This window comes from Carassius auratus, chromosome 13, assembly GCF_003368295.1.
Source record: "Carassius auratus strain Wakin chromosome 13, ASM336829v1, whole genome shotgun sequence".
In the NCBI taxonomy this organism is placed as follows: domain Eukaryota; kingdom Metazoa; phylum Chordata; class Actinopteri; order Cypriniformes; family Cyprinidae; genus Carassius; species Carassius auratus.
This window is the reverse complement of record NC_039255.1, coordinates 18,216,296-18,242,504: the sequence shown is the minus strand read 5'-3', so window position 1 is coordinate 18,242,504 and position 26,209 is coordinate 18,216,296. Positions and strand designations below refer to the sequence as shown.

The window sequence follows — 26,209 nt, the reverse complement described above, 5'->3', positions numbered from 1 at the left end:
TTTAGATTTTCACTAGGGATTTACATTGTAAAATTAGAACAAGTAACTTCTAGGCTGGAGTGGAGGTAACAATAGTTATTTGCATTAAACCTGCAGCTAAAAACCATTGGTAAAGATAAAAACGATTTTATCATTAAAATATCAATTTTATGTAATTTTTTAAGTATTCCCTAACACTGACTATCAAAAGATAACTAGATTATTTAACAATAAAAAAATAAAAGACTTACATGACACAAATTAATTTTTCAAAATCTACTTTTCAGAATAAATAACTTTCAACAGAAATTGCAGTGGCAAAAAAAATGCAGTGGCCAAGAAAACGATTAATATATTTCATTAAACTGAAACGTAAACATTATAGCAAAGGCTATAATCTCATTATTATTTAAAAAATAAAAATAAATAAATATTTTGGTCAGCTAAATTAATATTTGTATAACTCTCGAGCAATGCAACGTCATAAAATGTTTCGCCACTAGATGGCGTAATTTCTCTTCAGTTTCAAGTTATTTGTCCTGTGCGAAAATCTTTATTGACTTGTTAGTACTTACTCAACTGTGTGCAACCAATTATTTGTTGTAAGTAGGCCTTCTGTGTGCAACATGACTGTTTGTCATTTTCCTCATCTTTTTGTACGTAATAATTTATTGATATTTAAAGTTACAGTCACAACTGATTATGTAGGATCAAATTATTAGATCAACATATCAGCGAATTTATTAAATAGATTTTAAAGTCGCTGATAGTAATTTTACATATCCCTTATCTGACCAGGAATTGTTCACTGGCACGCAAAAGTACTGAAGCAGTATTATATTTTACTGGGTTGTTGACCTTGCACACATACAGTTTCGTTTATCCTTAATCAGAGCATGAGGTGGAAACTGAAACTTAACTCGCATATCTCCCAAAATTAGGCTACCTAACCTTCCCTATAAAAACCCTCCCCAGCAACTATGTTTCATCAGACAGAGTTTGGATGAGGATCTCATTGATTTGCAGTAGGTAAGACTTTGTATCTCTTTTCATAATGTGACTATTAATTTTATCAATAAGTAAATAAAATGAGCAGCTCTACATCAATAATATAAAATATTTTACTATAAATATGCAGTAATATATCAGGCAATGCCTTGAATTAATAGATTTTGAAATCATTTTTAAAAAAGTATTTTATAGAAATGATATTTTACTGATCATTTAATGTCCTATTGAAAATAATCTGTAAGTCAGATAAAAACTTTGCATCTATTTTGCATTTTAAACAATACAGGAATGTCTGAGGACAAACTTAAACTGTTGTCCTGCCACTTTACTTGGGACTTGCAAAAGGAAGATGCTGACCTTAACTTTCTCGAAGTGAAAGTTCGTGAGAGACTGGCAGTGAAGTGCGAGTGTGGAGGAAAACTGAAACAAAGAGAATTCAACTTTTTGGCCTTTATTAAGCATTTACAAGGATTTAACGATGAGGCGCTTAAGAACCTGCAACTAGCAAAGAAGGAACATCCGGACAATGACAGCAATGTGATTGTGACGTATGGAAACTTGGCCTGGGTGCACCGTCTCATGGGAAATGTGACGGAGGCTGAGACTTACACAGAGAAAGTGCATGAAATCCTTAGAGCTTTCCCTGCTCCGTCTCCAGCAGAGCTTCACAGAGAAGTTCAGAGCGAAAAAGCCTGGTCGCTTCTCAAGTTTTCTAGAAAGACCTACATCAGGGCCAAGGAGAGTTTCCTTGAAGCTTTACAGAAAGAGCCGGATGACAAGGAATGGAACACAGGCTTTGCCTTTTCTCTGTTCCGTCTGGAGGGACTGAAGATTGGTCAGTACAAGCGTGTACGGTTTGAAGAGTCTCCTGCTGTGCTCCAGTTGAAGAAAGCTCTGAACCTGGACCCGGAGAATGCAATGATCCATGTGTATCTGGGGCTTAAGTGTTACAAGAACACAAAGAACGGAAATAACGCAGAAGCATGGCAATACATGACGCAAGCGCTCGCCATGGCTCCAGATAACCTCAGCGTTGTTCTGCATGTTGCAAAGTTCATGAAGAAAGAGCAGTGTTATGACAAGGCCCTGAAAGTGTTGCTGGAAATGCTGAAGAAAGCACCCGACTCGTCTCGTTTACATCATGAGATTGCCAACAACTACCGCTGGAAAGCCATGCAGATGAATGACGTACACAATCCGGAGCTGCTGGGCCTTTGCATTCACCACTTAGAGAAGGGTACCACTTTAAACCCAGGCTACATATACCCACAGCTGGAGTTAGCACTGAGGTATGCAGAGCAAAAGGAGATGGCTAAAGCAGAGCAGAAGTTCACCGAGCTGTTTGCCCTCCCTGACCTGAAGCCAGCTGACCGTCAAGCCTGGCATCGCATGTATGGGGATTTCAAGCAGTACAGGTTGGGCTCAGAGAGAGCTGCGGTGGAGCATTATAAACAAGGAATGATGCTGGGGCGAGTGTCCAGCGAATGGATGGCATGCAGAAACAGACTGAGGAAAGTCCTTCAGCATGACAGACGGGACACATATGAGATCCGGATGTTCTTTCATTCCTTTAAAACAGAGAACCAAGATGATTAAGAGAGATCAATTCAATCTCTGTTCAAGTTCCTGTCGTAATCTTCAGTCACGTAATGATCATAGCAATAGTTCTGCTGTTTCCTTTTTGATCCACTGAGTGTTAGCAGAGTTATATATATAAGTGTATTATTTTTACAGTATATAATCTGTTTTTCCAAATGTTTATTATAATCAATTGTCAGGTAGATGACGATAACCAGCCATTTGTGTAAAGACATTAACATAATGTAGTCTTTAAGTGTCTTTTCAAGTTAAACCTCAATTTGTACACACATGTAATGCAGTTTTTCATGATGCCCCCCCCCCTCCCTTATGCCTCTTTATGATGCACTGATGACTGAATGTATCAAAATTGAAGGAAATATTGAAAATTATCAGTGGTTTTAGTTGTTCCAACATCTAAAATATGATGAATTATGTTGATAAATTAACATGACAACTGCTTAGAGTGCAGCATTTTTATTTCAGTGGACCTAAGCATTGTTTTCTTTATCATTTTTAGTTAAAATATGCAGCAGACATGCACCTTTAGATCAATACAAGCAGAGCGAATACGAGCTAAATTGCTAGTATTCAAAACAGATTTATTTTTTCAATTAGCTGCAGGAATTTTGCTTTATCTGGAGTTCAAGAAACACACACAAACCCTGTGAGATATTTTACAGTCTCAATCAAATTAATGAAAAAAAGACACAAAATGACAAATATGTTAAATATAAACAAGCACTAATGGTTTCAGACTATGTAAATGTGTTATACTAAATGTAAAGTATTTATTTCTAAACTAGACACCCTCACATGAGAATGCATACAGTGCGTGTGGTGCTTATGTTGTTATTGGCTGCTCATGTAGAAGCTGTGCTGTTGGATCGATTCCAGCTCAGTGACCGCTCAGCATGACTGAAAATGTAGAGCTGACTTGTGCTTTTCTGCAGCACAAATATGTACATTATAGCTTGAAGAATGTTGCTGTTGCAGTAAAATATCTGCACATTTGACAATATGATGAAATAGTAGTGTTGTTAAATAATAAAAGCAACATAGATATAAAGCGGTTGATTTTCACAGTTCTGCTGAAAATCACATACGCTACCGCAGTATATAACATTTTGCTGAGCTTGCAGCAATAGAATATGGAATTCTCTACATATATTAAACCAGAAAAACAATAGCCTACATTAGTACATCTCCATATATAACACACACACACACACACAATTTTAAACAGAACAAATATGTAAAGTTTTTAACCATTCGAATGCCACATTATGATCACTTGCATATATGATACTGTTTAATGCTGCTCAGAGGTGGCTTAAATCCATTTACACAGCAGTGATAACCATATATTTTGATGTTAGGGGCCGAGGCAGTTCAGAGCAGGCATAATTTACATTATAGCTATATTATAGGATATAATTTTTAATGTACGTTAAGGGTAACACTTAAGGTTTAGGAACCAATTATCCCTGTAGTGGCTCACTATCATTCATTGCATATTTGCTGTTAATATTATTACTTAAAAAGCAAATATGAATTCCTTATTTTACATGACCATATTTTAGATCCCTTAATCCTTCCCCATACCGAAACATTACAACTAGGCCTATCTATTAGCTGTAAATTTATTGAGGCAAAAGTCATAGTTAATTGTGAGAACTGATCCTTTTTTTAATTTCTGAATTTGATAATTAAATAAATGCCGCCTTTTTACATTCACAATGTGTATTCTAGCTCTGCGAATTTACAAAACAAAATATTTTAGAGTTTGGGAATCTGCAGACGAGAGCAGTTCATGTGACGTCTGTTCCCGGGAGATCGACGGAGGCGTGAGTGAGTGAGTGCGCGCGCGCGCGCGAAGGATGCTGAGCTGAACAGCTGATTCTGTGCATTTAACCAGTATGGACAGCTCCATTACGCTAACCTAGCATCTATTGCAGTATATAAAGGGATCCATTTTCACTAAACGCTGCAAAGGAAAAGGCACCAGCCTCACAATGGAGCGTGCTCTTCATTCACCTGGACGGACACGGGAAGAGTACCGGTACCAAACGGTGCGTCCTTCATCCCAGCTCACTTCAAGGTCTGCCTTCAGCTTTGGGTCTACAGCACCGCCGAGAGGTAATGCAATCCTTAGCGAATTCGCCGCTAATCCGGCCGAAAGCTTCGATTTTACAAACAAATATGCAGGTGGAAAGAATCTGAGGAAAATCAGTGAGAAAGAGTTACTGCAGGGGCTCAATGACCGCTTCGCCGGATTCATCGAGAAGGTCCATCACCTGGAAAACCAAAACAGAGCACTAGAGAAAGAAATCGAGGCTATTAAAGTGAGAGCAAAATCCTCTGCCTCTCTGTCCAAAGAGTATGACCCAGAACTTAGTAGTCTGAGGCAGCAAGTTCATGAGATAGGCCTTCAAAAGCATCAAATTGAGACAAACCGCCAGAACCTGGAGCAAGAGTTTAACACTTTGAGAGAAAAGTATGAGAGAGAGGCTCGTGGTCGAAGCGATGTGGAGGACAGCATATCAGTACTAAAGAATTGCATTAGTGATGCATACCTAGCCAAACAAGAGATGGACAGGAAAGCTAAAGCTCTCGAAGAGGAGATAAGCTTCTTGAAGAAAAACCACGAAAGCGAGGTAGCCGAAATGATGGCCCAAATCCAAGAGGGTCACGTGACAGCAGAAAGAAGTGATTTTAGTAGAAGTGATGTCACTGCAGCTCTGAGAGACATCAGGATGCAACTCGAAGGTCACACGGATCCTGACATCCGATATGCTGAGGAACGCTTTCGAGCGCAGCTCGCTAAACTGACCAAAGCTGCTGAGGTCAACAGAGAAGCCCTCATGGCCACTAAAGCAGAGATTAATGAACACCGGAGACAGCTCCAGTCCAGGAGCATTGAGCTCGACTCTGTGAATGGAGTGAGGGAAGCGCTGGAGAGGCAGCTGTATGACCTCGAGCAACGGCACAATGCTGAAATCCATCACTACCAGGTAACACACCGTGTCAGGCACTGATAGAAGATTTTAATCATTCAGTATGAGGAATACATAATTTTGCAATTCTCATAATCTAACAGTAAGTAATGCGTTCCCATTGTGTTTTCTTATTTTGCAGGACACAATCAGAGAGCTGGAATTTGAGCTGAAAAATGCTAAATGTGACATGAGCAGTCATCTGAGGGAGTACCAGGACCTTCTCAATGTCAAAACGGCACTGGACACTGAAATTTATTCCTACAGGTACTTTGATTTTAACACTTTTTTTTGTAACCATTTTATTACAAACTATTAATTACGCACTACTTTGTAAACCGTTTTACTGGTGAGTAAATATAATTTTACTTGATGTATTATTGGTCGCTTTCCATACCTGATTCTGTTGGCTTCGCAAATAGTGTTTATCCAGTATTAGAATTAATTTCTTTCAGGTCCTTGAACAGTGCGAATAAATAGACTGCCAGCTCTATCAACCAACTAAATAGCCCAGAATGTGTAGTCTTGTAGATACATCCTTCCACATGCCTTCTAGGAACACAATCATGTATTAAGTGACATAAATAATTACATATTTATTAAACAGGACAGATAGGCTAATTTTAACTTCAAATAATCATTACTAAGTGCTTTTTATGCCAACTAATTTGTTGATTGATTACAATGAGTTGATGTTTTTTTTTTTATAATTGTGTAATTTCATGATTTGGTTGGTGGCCTTCATGACCATTTAGACTTGTGTTATTTAGTTAAATGTATCTTGATTATTTAGGATAATTAAAATTGCTTTTTATAAATGTGCCTTAAGGGTAAAAAAAATCATCACTGGTGGGCACCTTTAGGCAAAACAATGGCACTGACATATTTTAAGATAATGCAGTTTAGTCTGACCAAATTTAAAATGCACAGGCTAATTGAGCATGATGAATTGTTTTCTTTTTTATATTCAGAAAACTTCTGGAGGGTGAAGAGTCAAGGTACTCTACAATCTCAGATGCGCACATTTCAGTACCATACATTTACAGACAGTCACCCATCTATACTATCCCTTGTGTCAAAAGGCAGGGGGGAGCAACTCAAAAAGCAGAGCCTCAGTACAAATTTGTTGAAGAGATTATTACAGAAACCACCAGAGAAGATGTGGAGATATCAGACACTGGCTCTGAAAAGAGTGAGGAGGGAAGAGAGGGTGACAAACCAGACGAGGAGAGTGGTGAGAAAGATGCAGAGGGTGAAACTCCACAAGTGGCCAAAGATACTGAAGAACCAGTCATAGTGAATGGCAATGAAACCAATCCTGAATTAGATACAGAGGAAACTGAAGTCGAACTAAGTGTTGAAAAAGAAGATGAGCCAGCTGATTCTGAGGTACAAGAAGATGCTGACTCTGAACCAACCCAGGACTCTACAGAACAAGCCACTGATGAACAAGATAAAGATGAGGATGAAAAAGGCACAGAGCACAAAGACCTGAAGAATGACGTGCAGGGAAAGGTAGAAGAACCTGAGGAGGAAAATAAACAAGCTAAAGAGACAAAGAAAGATGTCCCCAAACCAGATCTGTCAGAAAATCAAGAAATGCCAGAGAAATCAGAAATTGTACCAAAAGACAAACCATCTCAAGAACCACAGGATCCTGAAGCAACAACTGAAGTTAAACCTAAGCCTGGTGGGCAGACTGTTGGGGTAACTTCTCCAAAAACCGAAGATGATAAAATCTCATCTCAAGAATCTACAACTGCAAAATCAACAGAGAAAGAGAAAGAATTAGCTCCAGTGCAGCCTGTGGAGGAAGATACTCCCAAACCAGATAAACAAGCATCTCCCGAACATACGAAGAGTGGAAAACAGACTACTGGAGAGGACACTTCTTTAAAAAGAGACAAACCTGATACTGTAAAGGAAGAAACTAAGAAATATGAGCCTATGGAAAAAGACCAAGAGGATAACAACAAACTAACAGAGAAACCTGTGGGGACAAAGCAAGAGGCTCAATCAAGTAAAGACGAAAAGGAACATAAACCTGAAGAGTCTGTAAAAGATAGCAAAGTTGAACTGGTAGACAACATGAAAACAGAAAAGGATGCAAGTATCAGTGCTAAAGGTCAAGAAAAGACACAAAAAGAGCTTTCAAAGGATGCAGAAGGACATTCACAACCTGAAGAGTCAAAGAAACAGGAGGAAAGCAGTAGTAGTCAAACAAGTGTGACAATAGAAAAGGGTGAAACTGGCAAGCTAAAAGAAACAGAAAAGACACAAGAAGACCTTTCCAAAGTTGCTGACGAAAAATCCCAACCTCAAAAGTCTCAAATACAGGAGGACCAAAAAAGTGTAGACAGCATCAAAACAGAAAAGGTTGAGCATGCCGAGACTAATGAAATTGAAAAGACAGAAGAGGACCTTTCAGAAGTTGTGGCAGAAAAATCACAACCTGAAAAGTCACAGATATCAGAGGACCAAAAAAGTGACAGTGTAAAAACAGATAAGGCTGAACACGCTAAGCCTAAAGAAACAGAAAAGGATGCAAGTATCAGTGCCAAAGAACAAGAAAAGACACAAAAAGAGCTTTCAAAAGATGCAGAAGAACAATCACAACCTGAAAAGTCAAAGAAACAGGAGGAAAGCAGTAGTAGTCAAACAAGTGTGACAAAAGAAAAGGGTGAAACTGGCAAGCTAAAAGAAACAGAAAAGACGCAAGAAGACCTTTCCAAAGTTGCTGACGAAAAATCCCAACCTCAAAAGTCTCAAATACAGGAAGACCAAAAAAGTGTAGACAGCATCATAACAGAAAAGGTTGAGCATGCCAAGACTAATGAAATTGAAAAGACAGAAGAGGACCTTTCAGAAGTTGTGGCAGAAAAATCACAACCTGAAAAGTCACAGATACCGGAGGACCAAAAAAGTGACCGTATAAAAACAGAAAAGGCTGAACACGCTAAGCCTAAAGAAACAGAAAAGGATGCAAGTATCAGTGCTAAAGAACAAGAAAAGACACAAAAAGAGCTTTCAAAAGATGCAGAAAAACAATCACAACCTGAAAAGTCAAAGAAACAGGAGGACAGCAGTAGTAGTCAAACAAGTGTGACAATAGAAAAGGGTGAAACTGGCAAGCTAAAAGAAACAGAAAAGACCCAAGAAGACCTTTCCAAAGTTGTGGCAGAAAAATCACAACCTGAAAAGTCACAGATACCAGATGACCAAAAAAGTGACAGTGTAAAAACAGAAAAGGCTGAAGACGCTAAGCATAAAGAAAAAGAAAAGACACACAAGGACCTCTCCAAAGATGAGGAAGAAAAATCACCTGAAGAGTCAAAGAAACAGGAGGAAAGCAGTAGTAGTCAAACAAGTGTGACAATAGAAAAGGGTGAAACTGGCAAGCTAAAAGAAACAGAAAAGACACAAGAAGACCTTTCCAAAGTTGCTGACGAAAAATCCCAACCTCAAAAGTCTCAAATACAGGAGGACCAAAAAAGTGTAGACAGCATCAAAACAGAAAAGGTTGAGCATGCCGAGACTAACGAAACTGAAAAGACACAAGAGGACCTTTCAGAAGTTGTGGAAGAAAAATCACAACCTGAAAAGTCACAGATATCAGAGGACCAAAAAAGTGACCGTGTAAAAACAGATAAGGCTGAACACGCTAAGTCTACAGAAACAGAAAAGACACACAAGGACCTCTCCAAAGGTGAGCAAGAAAAATCACCTGAAGAGTCAAAGAAACAACAGGAGAGCAAAAGCGATAGCAGTTCTGAAAGTGCAACAAGTGGAGAGGAAGCTAAAGTCACAGAGAAACAGGTTGATGAAACACGGAGTAATCAACCCCCCAAAACTCAGGAAATAACATCTGATGCAAAGTCTGAGCAAAAGGATATTAAAAAAAGCAAAGAGGAGATGCCTGATAAAACTGTAGAGGTGGATAGTGTGACAACCAAAGGCAGTGAAACCAGCAAAGATGTTAAAAGTGAAGAAACTCTTCCAGAAGACAGTGGTGCACATGAGCAGGTCAAAGAGAGCAGCAAGCAGGACAACATGGACATCAAAGGTCCAGAAGAAACAACTAAGCCCTCTAGTGGAATGTAGAATATAAACAGCAGGAAAAAAAATTTGAAAAGAGAATGTTCAAATCGCCCCCTTTTGAGCATGACTTTAGAAACTGCTAACAGGAAGTGTGATATTTCTGATGCAGATGCATGAGTACACTGTGATCTGTGTGTACATAATGAATGTGAATTACGAGGAATGTGCAAGATTTTATTTTGCTTTGTCCCTCGCTCTGATCAGCTGAATGTATGTATTAAAACAACGCTACATATTAACTGAATAAATACTGCAGCATATCAGTGTTTGTCAGTATGTTAATTCAAGAGCTATATTTCATATAGAGGAACTACAGAATTGAGTTTTGTAAACTGTTTGGTAATGCGGGTGTTTCATCCTCTGCTGCTTTTCGTCTCATCTTCGATTGCAACACTTGCCAACCAGTACTTGCATAATCTTAAATAATCCCTTGTGTCAATATAACAGCAATTCATCTATAAATGATTAAAAGGCATTGAATTATTCTTGGCATCTCCTAGGAACTCTGTATCCATAAAAACCCTGCTAAATCTTTTAAGACATCTCAGTTTTTTGATACTCACAGTTCCACAGTTGACACTAGGTCCATAGAAGAATGGCTGACAGGTGGTTTTGCTCCAGGAACCTTTCACATTGCACATGATACAGCTCGAATGTTTGGAAGAATCATTTTGGAAGAACTTAATGGTTTTATTCAGACACTCAGTTCATGGAGCTCTCTCGTAAAGAGCTGATGATCTGAATCAGGTGCGTTAAATAAGGGACCCGTGCAAAATGTGCAGAGCAGGGTTTTGTCCCCACAAACAGAATTGAGAACCAAAGACATGTAGAATGTTACAATATAATAAGCGCAATTTTCTATTAATAAAATAACTTTGGAAAATATTTTTTTTTCCGTCCCCACAAAAACAATAAGCTGCATGTCTTCTGAACCTAAAGATTGGCTGCTGGAAATTCTGCCTTGCTATCACAGGAAAAAATACATTTAAAGAAATGTCTTATTTTAAACTCTAATGATATTTTTACAATAATTTTAAAATAAAATTTAAAAAAAGCCTTAGTTAGCATAAGAGACTTATTTTTCAAAAACATTACAAAGTCCTAAGAAAATCTAAATGTTCATTGGTAGTGTAAGATGGTGACCCAAGACAGCACAATTTTTAACTAGATAGATAGAAAGAAAGATAGATAGAAAGATAGATAGATAGATAACCACTCATAGACCCAAAACATTCCGATAGCACAATGTTCCAAGAAAATTTTAAATTTTGCAAATGCATAATAGAATTTAGATTTCCCAGTAACAGTGAACACACATTAAATGAAAGTAGTATTAAACCATAATAAATGACTTAAATCGACTTTGTTGCCCGAATTACACAAAAATGTAAAACTGCGGAGGTCATTCTAGTTTTAATAATGGCTTTTTCTTTTTTCTTTTTCCTTGTATTCTGTCAAAGATATGTGATGCTTTTCTTCTGCCATTTGTGAATAAGCCTGTTAATTGAGCTGTGTAAGAGTATTTACATTAAGCACTGTTGTTCCTCTGCAGTATTTTAGGTCTAATATAGTTCTGAGCTAGACTTTATGGCATGAGAACCAATCTGCTTTGTAAGCAGCAAAAGATATCAGATGAATTCAAATAGTTTATTGAAAAGTTCAAACATACACATAAGGACCTCTCAGGTGTTGTGAATGCATGATCTCAGGGATTTAGGAGCAAAGGGTACTGAACTCAAACCACACCCACAAGACCCGCTCTGCCATCACGGTGAGCCACAGATAGTCGTCTGTGCTGCAAACGAAAATAAAAGACCAGAAATGCCAGTACAGGGGCACCAGCGTTCATCTCCCCATTAGGCTACCCAAAAACTGCTCAGTTCAAGGGCAGACTTTACATACAACGGTTACTCTGGATGGATGCCGAAGGAAAAATAAACTGCTTAAGCTTGTCCTTGCGTGCATGGAAAGAAGAAAACAGTATAACAGCATTTAAATAATAGCAGGGTTAACCTTTAATATCGAGTTAAGTGGTGGCTTGAATCGCATTCAGACGACTAAGGAATATCAGATACAATACAAATGATGAAATCAGAGACAGTTGTGTCACAAATCCGCCCCAAACCCACCACCGGCTTACTGAGAAGGGAACACAACAGAAAGCCACAGACACCCTCCGTCCCAAAGAGTATATCATTACTGTGGCAGTGCTGGAGAGAGATGAAGTAGTAGTTAATTTGTAGCTGAATGTCTATAAGAGAACAACTACAATTGAAAAACAAACAAGGGCATGAGGACCAGGAGGTGACAAAAAGAAACATGATCGCTTTTGATGAGCCTTTACGCGCATCTCATCTCATCTGGAATCCCCCTGCTGGTTGCTGTTGGAGTTAGATTTAAGGCCAGATTTCTCTGATATTCCCTTGTCCCTGACGTTAAGCAGGAGCAGGTTTAGGCCTCCAGCTCCAGGCCCAAGCCCAGCTTGTGGCCACCGGAATTGATGCTCTTTCCATCAACCAGGGCCGACAGGGTCAACTTGATACCTGAAAAACCATTACAAATTAAATCACTGCAGCTTTTACATCACCGTAACCACATAAATGGGTTGCATCTCTAAGCAGTTTTATCAGTCTCCAAAGCTGAAGTGAATCATATTGTGTTGTGGACAGATGATGTTACCAACTATAAAACAAAAAGAAATCAATGCCTTTCACTAGCAAGTTATAAAGGGTAAATAGTAATACAGGAAATTCATCTAGAGAAACTCTTCACTGTACCTGGTCTCAGAGTCTGAGTATAACCGACACCGACAAGGCTGGTGTTATTCACTTTAGCCTGTCGAATAGAAAGGAAAATAGTGACATAATGCTCACATGCAAAGCCAAATGTAACATTCAAATCACAAACACATAACTAAACAGATGCTGTACTTTTAAGAGTTCTGGGAATCTTCACAATTTGATTCAGAGTTGCCATCGGATGCTCAGCAGCATAGGGGCACAAATCTTTTAAAATTTACTGTGAGTGGATGCAAAATTCAGTGTATAAAATCGATATAAAAGCTGTACCAGAGTATGTCGACTCTGGGGCTTTTCTTTTTGTTTTGTTTTGCATCACAATAGCCTTAAACTTTGTCATTGTCTGTGTAGGAGAGCTAATGATCATCATTTGAGCATGGAATGCATTGCGCCCTTTTACTGTAATGCTTGTGTAAATACACTTTTCTCTAAATATAGATCATGGTGCAATACAATGACTGTTTGTTTTGTAAGATGCCAGATAAAAGAAGATTACTCATCCTTTTTGGCTTTGGCTGGTAAATTTAATCACAGTGTAAGTGCACCTTACACTGCTATAAAGCTGTGGATCTCAATTCTGTTCCAGGGGACCCACTGCTCTGCATCGCTTATTTAACACAGATCATCAGTTCATTAGGAGAGAGCTCCACAAACTGAACCAAGTGTGTCAAATAAAACAGACATACAAAAAGTGCAAAGCAGTGGGTCCCCAGGAACATAATTGAGAACCGGTGGTATAAAGGACACTGCAAATTGATAATATCAAGTAATAATTATATTTATCCCTAAACCCTTTATTATTCTGGGAAAAGTACATTGAGAAATTGTATTTTATGGGATCAGATGCAAAAACAAGCAGTCGCCTACTTCTGAAACTGCTGATTTGTGTAAAAGCAATGCGAGTTTACTCACACTGATGGAAGCGTCTTTGTCCAGCTGATACTTGGCAGCAATCCCGAAGCGTGTGGTGTTGCTTCCTGCTGTCCAGGCCAGATTCACAGCCGTCTCCAGCTTATCACTCACTTTCTGGTAGATGGAGCCACCAAACTCTGAGCCATCATTACTGCAGGGACAGACAAATTAAGAATCATTAAGACTAGACCATTATAAAAAACAACTTGTCCTGAAATCTCAAATCAATCAATCAAACAGTGGCACATTAACTCCTGGATGCTTATACAAAATGACTTTTCTTGCAAATTCTAGTCACTCTCACAAAGAGCAATTTCTTTAAATATTTTCAAGAACAATCAAAAATGCCATTTAGTGCATAACTTTATTTTATTATTCATCATTATATTTGTATGCATGAAAAGAAAAATCATGATTTTATAATCCTGTCCAGATTGTCCCTGTCTATAAGGCATATTAAGTGACAAGTAATGTGTCATTCCGGTGACAAGATGCAGTAAAATTCCTGACGTCTAAGCAAACTCTGTCTCTGTGTACATCAGTTCTCCCTATATCAACACTCCTCCCCACTAAAGTAAACCAGGTCCCAGTCTCATGCACTCAGAAAGATGTAGTGATGCTTCAGGACTTACACGTTAGTGTGCAGCTGGAAGTCTCCGGTTTTGTAGCCTACAGCAAAGTTGTTCTGGGTCATCTTGGACTTGGCAGTGTCGAAGGACATCTGGTAACCGGCGAGCCATCCCTCATAGCCGACCACTGCAGCGCCGTGGATGGTTGGACCGGCAAAGTCAAAGTCAACGTCACAGCCCAGGTTGACGTACTCCCGCTTGTATGCGGTCTTGACTTTTCCGCTCTTTTTTCTGTTCATGAGGGAAAATAAACAGGACTTAGCATCATATTTAGAGGAATCACATTTGTTTATAAAAGGCATTTAAAACATATGGATTATTTGCCTTTTGACTAGCTATAAACCAAAATTCCAGTCTGCAGAAATATAAACTGTTTGAACTGTTAATACTCTTTTCCATCAAACTAGTGATGCATTTACTTTAACAAATGACTCTCAAAGTGTATTTGAACTATCAACCCTCTCTTAAAATATATTATATATAATCTTCTTCTTTAGATAACATAAAAACAAGTGACAAATAGCTGAATCTAGACCATCTCTTTTAGTAGTATTTAAATAATGTCAAATATAAAATGTATTACAAAAGAAACTGTTATTTTAATTTGTAACAATTTTATAAAATGACTCTTTGGCTCTATGTTTAATCAAATGTATGCAGCCTTGGTGAGAATAAAAGACTGAAGCCAAACTTTTAAACTGTTTCAGTAGGAGATTAAATCCATTGATCTTGCTCTGAGACAAACACTGCTCTTTACCTCTCTGCTACATGATCCAAAGCCCCTGTCGTGAGCTACATGAGCCTATACATCAGTGAAGGCCATGTCAGCAATTCTGTCATCTGAGAGCACGGACCCCAACGACACCAGACAGGTGCCACTCTCTCCTGACCGACCCATTTACAGTTCTCAGAACAGCTCGTGTCAAAGTAACCTTGAAATATGCATCAATGCACAACAAAACAGAGCTAACTCTGTCACATGGTGACACTTGAATTGCTCAGTACGATATTGAGTTACGGGGCCTCCATGACACAACATCCCGTCCCTCATCTCCCCTGAGACAAATCTGTGCTTCAAACCAAATCTGAAGCTTTTCCATCAAGAAAAATAAAAAAAGTACCCTGTGTTTGGTGAGAAGGTTGTGTCAAAGGTCAACTTCAGTCCCTTTGTAATCTGAAAAAGAGATAAAGAGCATTTGTATTCATGCTAAAACACCTGCACTTTGATTCATCGTCGTCGAGTGATTGAAACCAGATTCAGACCTGGTCTTCGATGACGATCTCTGTGCCCAGGGTGTTGTCAGTATTCCACTTCTCTGTGAAGGTCAGCCCATACTCAGACCTCTTGTATTTGGTTTCCAGGCTGCCCACCACTTTGTTGGTGTCCGTGTTGGAGGAACCAGCAGTCTTGAATTCCTACAGAGATATTAAAGAGAAATATCAGTGACAGATTCATGGAGCAGGTGTATTGTTTAAAGCATTAAGTACCAAAAAAAAGAAACATGTTACAGCTATACTTTTCTCCTTTCTTCTAGCTTGCCTCCTAATCTAGGCTCCCAATAAACCTGGCTTTGTACATTACAAATATTTTTGGCACTTTGACAAATTGCTTTGGTCACAAACACATTTAATGAAAAGTCTCACCACTCCACTGGCTGATTTTGTCTTGACATCGAGCTTCACCATACCGAATCCTTTCAGAAAACAAACCAAAAGGAAACAATTATAACCTTAACTGACAACAAATGGGGATTTTTCGCATGATGTAGTGGATTATTAGATACATTACCATATCCTTTGTTGAAGATGTCTTTGGCAGATTTGCCAAGATCAGCATATGTTGGGGGAATTGCCATTTTATCTATTAAAAAAAAAGAAGAAAAAAGTGTGTCAGACTCAGAAGAACAGCATAACTAATAGAGCTGTGTAGAAGCAGACCAACACATTCACACAGTTACAACTGATCAGAGCCATTTGAAATAAAGCGGTGGGACGTTTTGGGTGGTCTATGGTATCTGTAGCTTTCCATGGTTAATCGTAGTGAGCCAGTGTCATATCAGTTTGATAAATGACCCAGTCTGAATGCAGCTGCTCTGCTCCAGCTAATCTGAACTGACAGCAGGCCACTCCTAACTGAGTCACCGAGGCAGGAAGTGACGCACTGATTCATTCCACACTAATCTACAAGAGTGGAGCATGTGCACAAGTCAACATGAGAGGCAATTATAGCAATAAAACTGAAGAAGGTGTGGAGGCAAGGGTGTGGAGATGATTAAAAGAAAAAAATAGCTAGGCTTTAGTGTAAGGTCTGAATAATGTGTTTGCAGTTACATCCAGGAAATGTACAGGCTGTGTTCATCATGGAATTGCAAGGAAGAGACCAATCACAATGCATTATACACTAATGGAAAAAAGACAACCAATCAAAATGCTAAATTTTGAAGATGTTTTACATAAATTCTAAATATATTCTAGCCCCAGTAAAAAGGTGGTCACACTAGACATTGAGCACTCAGTTTCTTTGGACACTGCATATGACGTTATGCTCGGTGGCATTTAACAAATAATAATAAATCCAAAATGTAAAACTGTACAAAATCCCCACTTTGTACTCCAAAGTTCAAGTTTGTTTTTCATGCTTGTGTTTCCGGTATTGTGCATTTGCATGCATATGAAAATGAAGTACATGAAATGGACTGAAAAGTGTAATGTGACATGCAAGACTTTCACATTTTAATATTACATCTCAAATGAATCAATTCATAAATAAATAAATAAATAACAGAGACCATACCCTTGGGGTTAGACTTTTGAACGTTTTTAAAGAGATAGTTCTCCTTCAGTTGCTGATTGACTTCCATACTATAGTATGGAAAAAAACAGAAAAAGAAAAACTACGCAACAGAAAAAGAAGTCAATGGGGACCAGCAACTGAAGGTGAACCATCCCCTGTTAAAAAAAAAAACAATGGAAAAATGTAAAACCAGCCTAAGATTTTTTGCTGGTCTTAACTGGTTTAGCCTGGTCAAGCTGGTCTCCTAGTGAGTGCAAGCTTTAAAAAGAAGCCATCAACCAAACAGAGCAGACTGGAAGACTAATATATAATAATGCCTTGCAAACACTGTAAATAATCCTCAGACAACAAATATAAGAACATATACTAAAATCACATTTCCAAAGAGACAATAGGCTGTAACTTACTCTAAATATAAAACATCACTGTGACCTTTCCCATACAGAACAGTTAAAGGAAAGTCTGGCCCTGAAATCATGACAGGCGTTTCCATGTCTTTCTTCTCAAGAAGAACTACATCACCACTTCTAAAGAAATACTCCTACACCTTTGAAACAATTCCTGACTAGTTCTTCTGTAGTAAAAAACAACAAGGGAGTATTCATTTCTATTAAATAAAAAAGGTATCCTCTTGTGCAGGAACCTTATAGATTTATAGTAAAGTCAGCTCGGGTCTGAGAACTGATTCATTATAAAGGGCATAGTAAGGGCAATGGTGACTGCGGATCTCCTTCCTCATTTTCAGAAACCACAGGAAACCCGCACGGCGACGAAAGGACAAACTCACGACTATAAACGAAATCAGAAAAAGGTAAGGCACGAACTGTGATTAAAACACAGAAATAAGAGCAGTAGAAATGATCGGTGGGGACACGGGTCAGGCGGCTCCAGCCCTCGTGTGAGCTGCGGGAAGCCCAGCACTGAGCCGGAGATCTGGGAGTAAAGCCACGCTACAGAGGAGGCTGGAGTGCCGAAGACCTGTGTTCATGATCTTAGACCGCGGGCTGCTGCGTCTGTCTGGCTGTGACAGTACAGCAGGCCGAGAGTCCCAGCTCTGGGTGATTCAGCTAACGCGAGCTAACGCGCTAGCACTAGGGAGAACGCATGCAATTTGACAGCTCCAAAGCTGAAATGTTCGCGGTTTATGATTTCTGCGTTGCTTACTGACGTACCTGTTAAAATGAGTTGCGTGAGGTTATTCAGGCGCGACTGTTGAACTTATTCCCAGCGCTGAGCCAGTGTGCGGTGTCCGGCCGGTTGGAGGGCGAACTGAAGGAGACTGTAATGTAACACACCCGTGCCGACAACCTCCTGCTCAAGGACCCCAGGCTGCCCCATCGGTGCCTGATGGTAAATGCTTACAGCCAAGTGCTTCTATTCACGTTGCCAATATAGAAATATCCCATTACTCAAATATAACAATTTAAAGAAATTTTATTAGAGCTTAAATGGTATGAAAATGTCTTATAATGACTAAAGTGACCAAAATTAGCACGTATTGTTCAAATGTGCTGGAAATGTTCAAAAAGTACTGACACATAAATCGTTTCACTAAGTTTTATATATAAAATCCACAAACAACTAATACAAATTTTTAATTATTAATATAATATACTTAATATAATTTAATATAAATTATTAATAATATTAAATAATAATAACCATGTTTATAATTATAATTATTATTATCATAATCATTATTATACATTTTCATTATATTATTATTATTGAACAACATTTAGGGAAGACTTAAATGTTGATTTTTGATTTTTGATTTTTTTTTTTTTTTTTTTTTTACTTATCTTTGATTTATTTATTTCTGTTTTAGTAATTATAGATCTTAGAACTTAGAACTTATCATTTTTTATGTTTTCCGTTAAACATAAAATTCATTCATTTAATTTAAAAATAATTTAAATTTAAATTTAATAAAATCTAATATTTTAATGTATTTATTTCAGCCTTATTTCAATTGGCAAAAAGGAAAAGGTGTGGGGGGGGTATGTTTTAGTCAGCAGACTTTCTGGTTTTCATTTCAATGTAAGTGCAAAAGAAAGTGGGCTTCGTATAACTGTTAACGACTGAGTCATAATTCTGAAGCTAATAACATCGAATTTAAATTCAGAACAAGTGGTTATTTATCTGCAGAAATCACAGAGCGTTCTTTGAGTGTCTTTCAGTTCACTTCAACTGAAGTGACGTCAGTGCTGCTGAGCGATGCCTCCACTGTCCTCTCGGGGCTGCTAAAGCACTTCTAAAGTTACAAAAACGTAAAAAAAAAAAGAAAAAAAAGGTGAGTTTGTTCCATTGCTTGTGCTGTGATGTTTCAAAAGTTTTGCTAAATCTAGTGATTAAAAACGTTTTAGAGGTCCGGGCACATCAGGGAATTCTGTTTTTCCAATTCTCCAAATTTCTGATCTAAAAGTGTCTGGAGTCAAAGACCACAGGCCTGCACACATCGTCCAAAGACCACAATGATAAAAGGTTATTAATGAAGTTTGATTTATCAAACATGTGTTGTGAAGATGTCAGCCACTGTGTTCCCAATTTTGACCAATATCTGCTCCATGAAGAGTCCAAATATATACCAGTGTTTGACAGATATGTCAGTAACTGGCATGTAGCCTAATGAATGAATCATGATAATTGTTTACTCGTTATGCTATACAGCATAAAACAAGCAAACTTCAGTGTGTTCTCTATTAAATGTTTATCTTTTTTAACATAACAAAACCAAAACAAAATACAATTCACAATCATGAATAATGTCTGTACTGCTGAGTATCTCATAAACATGCATGTATTTAGTGTTGCAATCACTGCGGATGATTTTGTGAAGACCCTGAGAACATCCTCAGCAGGAAGGACAGACACATCTCTGCTATGACCTTGAGTGCTAAAGTCAGACTCTCAATCATGCACTCATGTGCTTCTGGGAAAGGCTTCCTCCACATATTTTCTTAGATTTTCTATCTAAATAACCATTTTTAATAGTAAACTTTCATAAAGCACTAATCCGTTTGTTGGCTTCATATCTTGGTAAAATTCATTTAAATAATTAGAAGAGTCTCTATAGTATTTAGTCACATTTTGGGCAGGTCTTTCTCGGAAAAGAGCTCTTAATCTCTAAAGATTAAAAAAGGGTATAATAACAATATCAGAGTCCAGCCGCTTTTAGGTCAGTGCAGTGGAGGTCGACTGTAAGGTCGGTTCTCAGGGGCCTTTTTTATTCTGTATAATGAACATCCTCTCTTCTCTTCCTGTGCTGAGGGACCATTTGAGAGTTTGACAGTGTGATGCATGTTTGTGTAGATATTTCACAAGATTTATTAGAAAATATTTTAGTCATGATGTATGTGGGTCTTAAATTCATTGCTTTCTGTGTCCTGCGGAGTGTGCGCTAAAGGCAAAGACATGGAGCTAATGGGATTACACACGAAAGCCAGTTGACCCCTATGACCCCATTTTGTTCCCTCTCGCTCCATGGCTCATGCACAGTACAGTACATGAGGATTTAATGCTTTTTACATTTGTCCAGTTTCTTAAATTGCTGGTAATAAAACAGCATTTGGCACTGTGATGATAATCAACTTAAATTAGCATAAGTTAATTAAATTATAAAATGCATCACCCTAATGCATCACCCTGGAAGGTTCACATGATAAACTGATAATAATAAATAAACGGCGTAGTTCGACACTGGCTACTTTAAGATTTCTTTTATTGCTCCACTCAGACTCCCCTTAAAAACACAGCACAAATGTATTCACTCATATCTCAGAGAAGAAACTAAAATTAACCAGATTAAGGTGATTTAAAGGAAGCGAAACAGAGAGAAAATACAAACATGTAGATTACAGCCTTTTCAGTTTCACAGAACCAGTATTTATCCACTGAGAAAGCCACAATGTGAAATGCTTGTTGAACTCCACTGATGTCATCTATTTAACAGAGTTTATTAAAGGCCTTGACACACATAAATGACCAACTCAGAATATCATTTAACTTTCCTATGGGAAATAATTTGTTTAGTATATCCAGGCTGTTTTAATCACCAATTATTACAGTAATTTATAAAAGCAAACATCTGATGCAACAGGCTGCTGAAAATAACTTTCCTAATTTCCTTTAATTGGTTGTTTTTTAATGCTCAAAAATGCAAAGAGAAACTATTTACTACTAGAGAAAAAGTACAAGAATTAAGAGGGAGATGCAAGAAACAGTCATGTTATCCATGTTCAAGCCAATTCAGTAGTAATGCACTGCAGTTTGATGCATGGAACACTTCTAAGACGGAGACTATTACTGCACTTTAAAACACATCCATCAAAATATGATCAAGTGCAGTGCTAAAAAGAGATTCTGGAAAATGTGTGTGTGTTTAAGTGTTTCCACCACTAGATAGTAAAAGGAGCCAGCTCCCACAGTTGTACAAATATGCTATCAAAAAAAAAAAAAAAAAAAAAAACTTGGGAAATGTATACATTGAATCTCTGTAAAACTGATCAAATGTATCATTTCATTAGGCTATGGGAATTTAAACTGAGCTGGTAAGGATTTACATGTGTATGAGGCCTGGCAAACCACATAACCAGTGCAGTAGTTTTATTCCACGTATCTCCAACAAAACATGGCTTCATTTGGATGATCTCAGAGCTGACAGGGTTGCATAAATGCATTGTTGTAGTGCATACATTGTGACGTTATCCAAAGAATTAGTTTGGTCGCACACAGACAGACAGACTCAACATTAGAACTCAAGTTTGATAAGGAATACAAAAGCTATGCCATTAGCAAACTGAACATTTAGCATATTTTATTGGTCAAATGGCACAAAGCCAGTCAGAAGAGGTTAAAAAATGATGAATGTGCATTGTCTGTGCAGTAGCTCTAGATGGCAGAAGCATCCTGTACCTTTTGAACATCAGAGCATGAAAAATATTCATTCACAATAGAGTTTATATAAGAAGCACATCACTGCTGGGGATGTCAATCAAAGTCGAATGAAGGCCAAAACTAACATGGCTATTTTCCATCATTTAAAGCCAATGAAACGCTAAACAATATTCCAGAATAATTATAAACCTGAAGTTACGAGCCATAGGAAATCTGCTATGGACTGTTTTCAGCCGTGGTTTAAAGTCAGCTCGGAAGTAATGCCAGATCTTTGATAATCCATTTGATAAAAGAACAGGAAGATGAGATAAACCAGAAAACGTAGGATTTAGGATAGAACTTGCAAGTTTTCGGCAGGTTAAAATTCACAATAAAGGTAAATCTCTTTCACACACAGAAGCTTGCATGATGCTACACTGAATGGAGGAATTCGAATCCTTTACATTCATAACATACACTTTAAGGCCTGATTTACTAAAGTCTTTCACTAATTCACTGAAGTCTTCAGCAAATGCAAAAATCAGCAGCACAGCCGGTAACTAGTCACCGTATGGGATCATTTTTGCACATGCTAAGAACTGTAGCATCACACTTTAGTAAATCTAGCCCTTGTTAGGATAAATATTGTAATTAGATGATCCAAATTATTTATTGATCAGCTGTTACAAAATAAAGCCTAGGTCATGTCAGTTACACAAAGAATAAATTCAGAATTTACTCATAACAGATTTCTAAAAGAAGTGGAATGATACATGACAGTAAGTAAATGTTCCCTCATCGCTCCTTCAGATTCCTTCTTTGTTCCTTCTGCGGGGGTCTGTGGAGATACAAATGAACCTATAAAATGTGAGATCTCGCTCGCAAAACTTGAAGTTTGTTTTAATGTCTCATCCATGTAGAAAGGGAATGAATATATTATTAAAACATGGAAAAAACAGTTCTCTTTAGAACAGGGAAATAAAAAGTGCTTGTATGCATCGACTCCGTCAGAACCAGCGCAGACACGTCCCCACAGACACAGCTCGGACCGTGGATTTCAATTCTTGTACGACAGCAGTACAGTGGCAGTAGTTGGAATGAGCCGAGATCTAGCGCACACACTGATTCATTATGGTTGGCCAACAACTCACAGGAACAGGTTGGACAAACGAACAAAGAGAAAAGAACATCTAAACAACAAAATGAGTCTCAGTCTCAAGACAGTCCCTCGTGCCCGGTGCTGTGCGGCATCGCCATGTGTCCCAGAGCATGCGACGCCCCAGCCGGTCCTCTAGAGTTGGGGGTATATGTGGGCCAAGCGGTTACACGTGCAGGATCTCCATACCATAGTCCTCTGTCTCTGTGTACTGGGAAGAGTTTGTGTCCGACTGCGCCGGCCCGAGCGCCTCTTTATTCTCCAAGTTTGGCTCCAGAAGTGAGGGCTTTTCAAAAACGTTCTTTTTACAGGTCTCTGGGCGGTTCTGCACATATATTACTCGGTTGTAGGCCTTTAGTCTCCTCCACAACTGCATGTAGACCTTGCATTGCACGTACATGAACACCAGTCCGCCAGTGAAGCCTATGGCCACCACCACCAGTTTGGTCCAAAAAGGCCATTCCAGTATCCCTGTGTGAGAAACGAGAAGGAGAAAGCACATCGCTGTAAGTATCACACACATTAGAAAGAGCTTATTTCCCATTGTAATCTGTTTACAATCCAGGATCAAACGTAAGGGTCAATGACAAACCAAATGTTCATAGAAAATGGAGAAGAAAAAAATATTTTGCTTTAAAAACATGTTAGAAATGGGCTCTTTGTATTCATGCTGGTCTTCAAAAATCTTTTAAAAAAGTCTTGTGTCATTGACCCATATGCAGTAATCCTAAAGCAAGACTGCTGTAATACATTGCCCTGCAGCAATATTACATAAACTCTATATGCATACAAAGTGATTCTGAAATACAACAAGATCTAAAATATACATCGAGCACAACACATGAGCAGGGATGCAAAGACAGGCGACTGGAGTCCTGATATCCCACCCAAGCTTCTAAAGAGCCAGCAATGGACACAGGGCTATGCTTCAGAATGCAAATACAGCATTTTCACCCTTGACCATTTGACTAAAATCATTAGAAACGGCTGAGAAGTCGTGACCAGCAGCAAAGAGACCAGCATTTCAGGTGTGTCTCTTTCCATCTTCATTGGAGATTATTTCAGCCAGCCTTTGCGTTGCTTACAGTTGCTTTCCTATTTGGAAAAGAGCATTTTGAAATGTCAGAAAAGTTCAAGTGTGAGGGGAATTGCCATGTGCTACAGTATGTCTCTAAATGCTACGGTCTGTTCAAGCACAAGGCCTTGGACATGGAATACTGTACTGTTTTCGGAGGCTCCGTAAGCCAGGCCGGGGTGCAGCTTTAGTCCACCTGACATCATTACCAAAGGCACAGGGCAGAGAATGAGGTTAGTGCTGCACATACAGGACAGTCTTTTGAAAGCCAATTGTATAGCCTTTTTATAACTTTTCTTACGATAGAAGTGGCCTTTTCAATCAATTTCTTGCTTATTACAATCAACCTAATTATATACAAAGAACCCGTTTGATGGCTCAATCCCATTCATTACACTGACACGTACACATTTGCCTGAGCGATATCAGGAGAGCAGTTCGATACAGATTTATGTCAGTTTCGATTTCGATAAAAACATGCCACAGTCCATTAAAATGCAGCGCTTGCCTCTTTGTTCCACACATCACCTTCGACAGTTTCTTTCGCTTTAATCTTTTGTGCCTGAATGTATCCAGAAAATAGATTTAAGGAAAAACTCAGGCAATGATAAGTGGCCATCAAGCCTGAAATTGCCTTTGTCCAGCACATTCACAACCGACAATATGGGGCACACTGCATTCAGAGCGTTCTGGATGTGAAGCATTATTGCCTTTATTTATGTTGCTACAGTCATGCTAGAACGGCTGAAGTAGCCAGGGGAGGTAGAGAGGGACCTTCAAAAAAATCATTACAGTAAGGAGAAAGAGTTAGGAGGAAAGAATGGTAAATGTAAAAGTGTTTACCTGGTATTCTCCCCGCTGCATGGTTAAAAAGAGTCTGTTACTATTTCACTACTGGCAAAAGATGAAGCCACTGAAAGGGGGCGGGGGGTTGGGGTGCAGCAGGGTGGAAATCATATCTTAAGATGTAAGATATAAGCTGCTGGAACGATCTGATGCTTATGAACCGTGAGGTATGAAGAACGGACATGTAAAGACGTTCAGGTATGTGTGCATGCACTGTGCTTGACAGGGCTCTGACTCTGCTCAAGCCTTACCCATGCAGGATGAAGAAAAGTCAATGATGTAGCCATGGTAATAGTGATCAAGGATCTCCTTCAAAGCTACTGTTCTTGTACAGTGAGGCCTGTGTGAATGGGCCCTTAATGTTAGGAGCAAATCAGTAAAGTGCCTGCTGTCAGACGCCCATCAGCTTACGGGTCGAGGTCAGGGTTAAAACTCATCTAGAGTGCGGTAAAAGGAAAAGTGTGTTTTACTCAAGCACACACACACTTGCTCCCCAGCTCAAATCCATTATGGAAATAAAATCCATTGCTGTCAAATTCTCCGAAACATATCAGGTCCCTGCGCTCCACAGCTCCCTAATGGTATCGATTAGATGGGGTGTGAGAGATGATCTGGGAGCAAACAACTTTACCATCAGTGTGCTAGTCCTGCATAGTTTAAGACTATTTTTTTTATTTTTTATATTTAACTTTGTACAAATGGCGAAAGGCGGTCATCTCAACAGGAGTCGGCATGATTAAGAATTTTTCACAAGGGATGCATGGGGCGAAAAATGTACCTAAGAGAATCTGAATTCAGTTTTTATGAATTTCTAACATGCATTCACTTTGTTGACCAATATAGAGCTGATTTGTTTAGTAGTGAGAAAGCAGTACCTTTATGCATTGCTATATTACTGACAATAGCCAATTGACCTTCTTTGCCTGTGAAACTTCACCAAATTTAGCTAATGTGACCACACCTTTAGACAGAACAAGAGCATCTGACTGACATGTAAAGCGACTACAGATGCCGCTAAGGATGTTACACACAAATGTTGGGCTGTCCATGATAGCTTTTGCTGTGTTTTCCTAGTCTGACCCCCATTAGTGGGTTGTTAAAACACCAGCATAACCCACAGGTAAAAGAGATCACTATATTGGACAGTTATGCTTGGTGAACCAGTGCATGAGAAGAAAAACAGAAGCGACTAAATTAAGCAAACAACAAAGTTAAAAAAGACTTTGTATAATGCAGTTCTAGTTTTTCCGGTTTCCCTTTTGGAGTGCTGAATAACGACCAATGCCATCTGATGGCACGGAGAGTTATTTCCTCTCATGCAGAAGCATGTGTATGTATGAGTTTCTGCATTGTGCTCAAGAGCAACTTTTCGTCTAGATAAGGGGATGCGAGAAGACACCACAGTCGGGTTTCATCACCGCTAGTTCATTGAAGTCAGTTTGGTGTGTCTGGGCCTTTAGGA

The 26,209-nt window shown here is 38.7% G+C and overlaps 4 protein-coding genes across 10 annotated transcripts in view; 2 read left to right on the top strand and 2 right to left on the bottom strand.

The window, feature by feature from the left end:
* The first annotated feature begins 893 nt into the window (after positions 1 to 893).
* LOC113112947 (interferon-induced protein with tetratricopeptide repeats 1-like) lies at positions 894 to 3,013 on the top strand. The gene is made up of 2 exons (XM_026278903.1): positions 894 to 1,008; positions 1,277 to 3,013. The coding sequence occupies exon 2, from the start codon at positions 1,279 to 1,281 to the stop codon at positions 2,584 to 2,586; it is 1,308 nt and encodes a 435-aa protein (XP_026134688.1). The 5' UTR covers positions 894 to 1,008; positions 1,277 to 1,278; the 3' UTR covers positions 2,587 to 3,013.
* A 1,336-nt stretch (positions 3,014 to 4,349) lies between these two features.
* LOC113112946 (neurofilament medium polypeptide-like) lies at positions 4,350 to 9,920 on the top strand. Of its 2 annotated transcripts, XM_026278902.1 has the most exons (4): positions 4,350 to 5,582; positions 5,707 to 5,831; positions 6,536 to 6,562; positions 6,647 to 9,920. In XM_026278902.1, exons 1-4 carry the CDS (start codon positions 4,584 to 4,586, stop codon positions 9,663 to 9,665), a joined length of 4,170 nt encoding a protein of 1,389 aa, XP_026134687.1. In that variant the 5' UTR covers positions 4,350 to 4,583; the 3' UTR covers positions 9,666 to 9,920. The 2 variants fall into 2 exon arrangements, with proteins under 2 accessions (XP_026134687.1, XP_026134686.1); XM_026278901.1 differs by having other exon boundaries at positions 4,351 to 5,582; positions 6,536 to 9,920.
* A 1,627-nt stretch (positions 9,921 to 11,547) lies between these two features.
* Positions 11,548 to 18,140, bottom strand: LOC113112948 (voltage-dependent anion-selective channel protein 2). Its single transcript, XM_026278904.1, has 9 exons — positions 17,968 to 18,140; positions 15,791 to 15,862; positions 15,646 to 15,695; positions 15,265 to 15,417; positions 15,123 to 15,175; positions 14,005 to 14,232; positions 13,373 to 13,523; positions 12,440 to 12,497; positions 11,548 to 12,205 (listed from the first exon to the last, which is right to left on the bottom strand). The coding sequence occupies exons 2-9, from the start codon at positions 15,855 to 15,857 to the stop codon at positions 12,114 to 12,116; spliced, it is 852 nt and encodes a 283-aa protein (XP_026134689.1). The 5' UTR covers positions 15,858 to 15,862; positions 17,968 to 18,140; the 3' UTR covers positions 11,548 to 12,113.
* A 2,359-nt stretch (positions 18,141 to 20,499) lies between these two features.
* LOC113112944 (E3 ubiquitin-protein ligase MARCH8-like) overlaps positions 20,500 to 26,209 on the bottom strand; it is a 77,083-nt gene continuing 71,373 nt past the window's right edge. For 3 of the 6 annotated variants that reach the window (XM_026278894.1, XM_026278895.1, XM_026278897.1), the window contains 2 exons: positions 24,745 to 24,759; positions 20,500 to 23,297 (listed from right to left, as the gene is read on the bottom strand). In XM_026278894.1, coding sequence (XP_026134679.1) covers positions 22,993 to 23,297; positions 24,745 to 24,759 — 320 coding nt within the window. In that variant the 3' untranslated portion in view covers positions 20,500 to 22,992. Of the gene's footprint in view, positions 23,298 to 24,049; positions 24,098 to 24,744; positions 24,760 to 26,209 lie in introns of all 6 variants that reach the window. The other 3 variants (XM_026278896.1, XM_026278898.1, XM_026278899.1) reach the window with 2 other exon arrangements.

Coding starts and splice junctions, on each gene's coding strand:
- LOC113112948 (XM_026278904.1), bottom strand. CDS start 15,857: ATGGCAATTCCCCCAACATATGCTGATCTTGGCAAATCTGCCAAAGAC. Junction 15,176..15,264: donor AGATCGTCATCGAAGACCAG/GTCTGAATCTGG, acceptor TCTCTTTTTCAG/ATTACAAAGGGACTGAAGTT. Junction 14,233..15,122: donor ACCTTCTCACCAAACACAGG/GTACTTTTTTTA, acceptor CCTCATGAACAG/AAAAAAGAGCGGAAAAGTCA.
- LOC113112947 (XM_026278903.1), top strand. CDS start 1,279: ATGTCTGAGGACAAACTTAAACTGTTGTCCTGCCACTTTACTTGGGAC.
- LOC113112946 (XM_026278901.1), top strand. CDS start 4,584: ATGGAGCGTGCTCTTCATTCACCTGGACGGACACGGGAAGAGTACCGG. Junction 5,583..5,706: donor CTGAAATCCATCACTACCAG/GTAACACACCGT, acceptor CTTATTTTGCAG/GACACAATCAGAGAGCTGGA. Junction 5,832..6,535: donor ACTGAAATTTATTCCTACAG/GTACTTTGATTT, acceptor TTTTATATTCAG/AAAACTTCTGGAGGGTGAAG.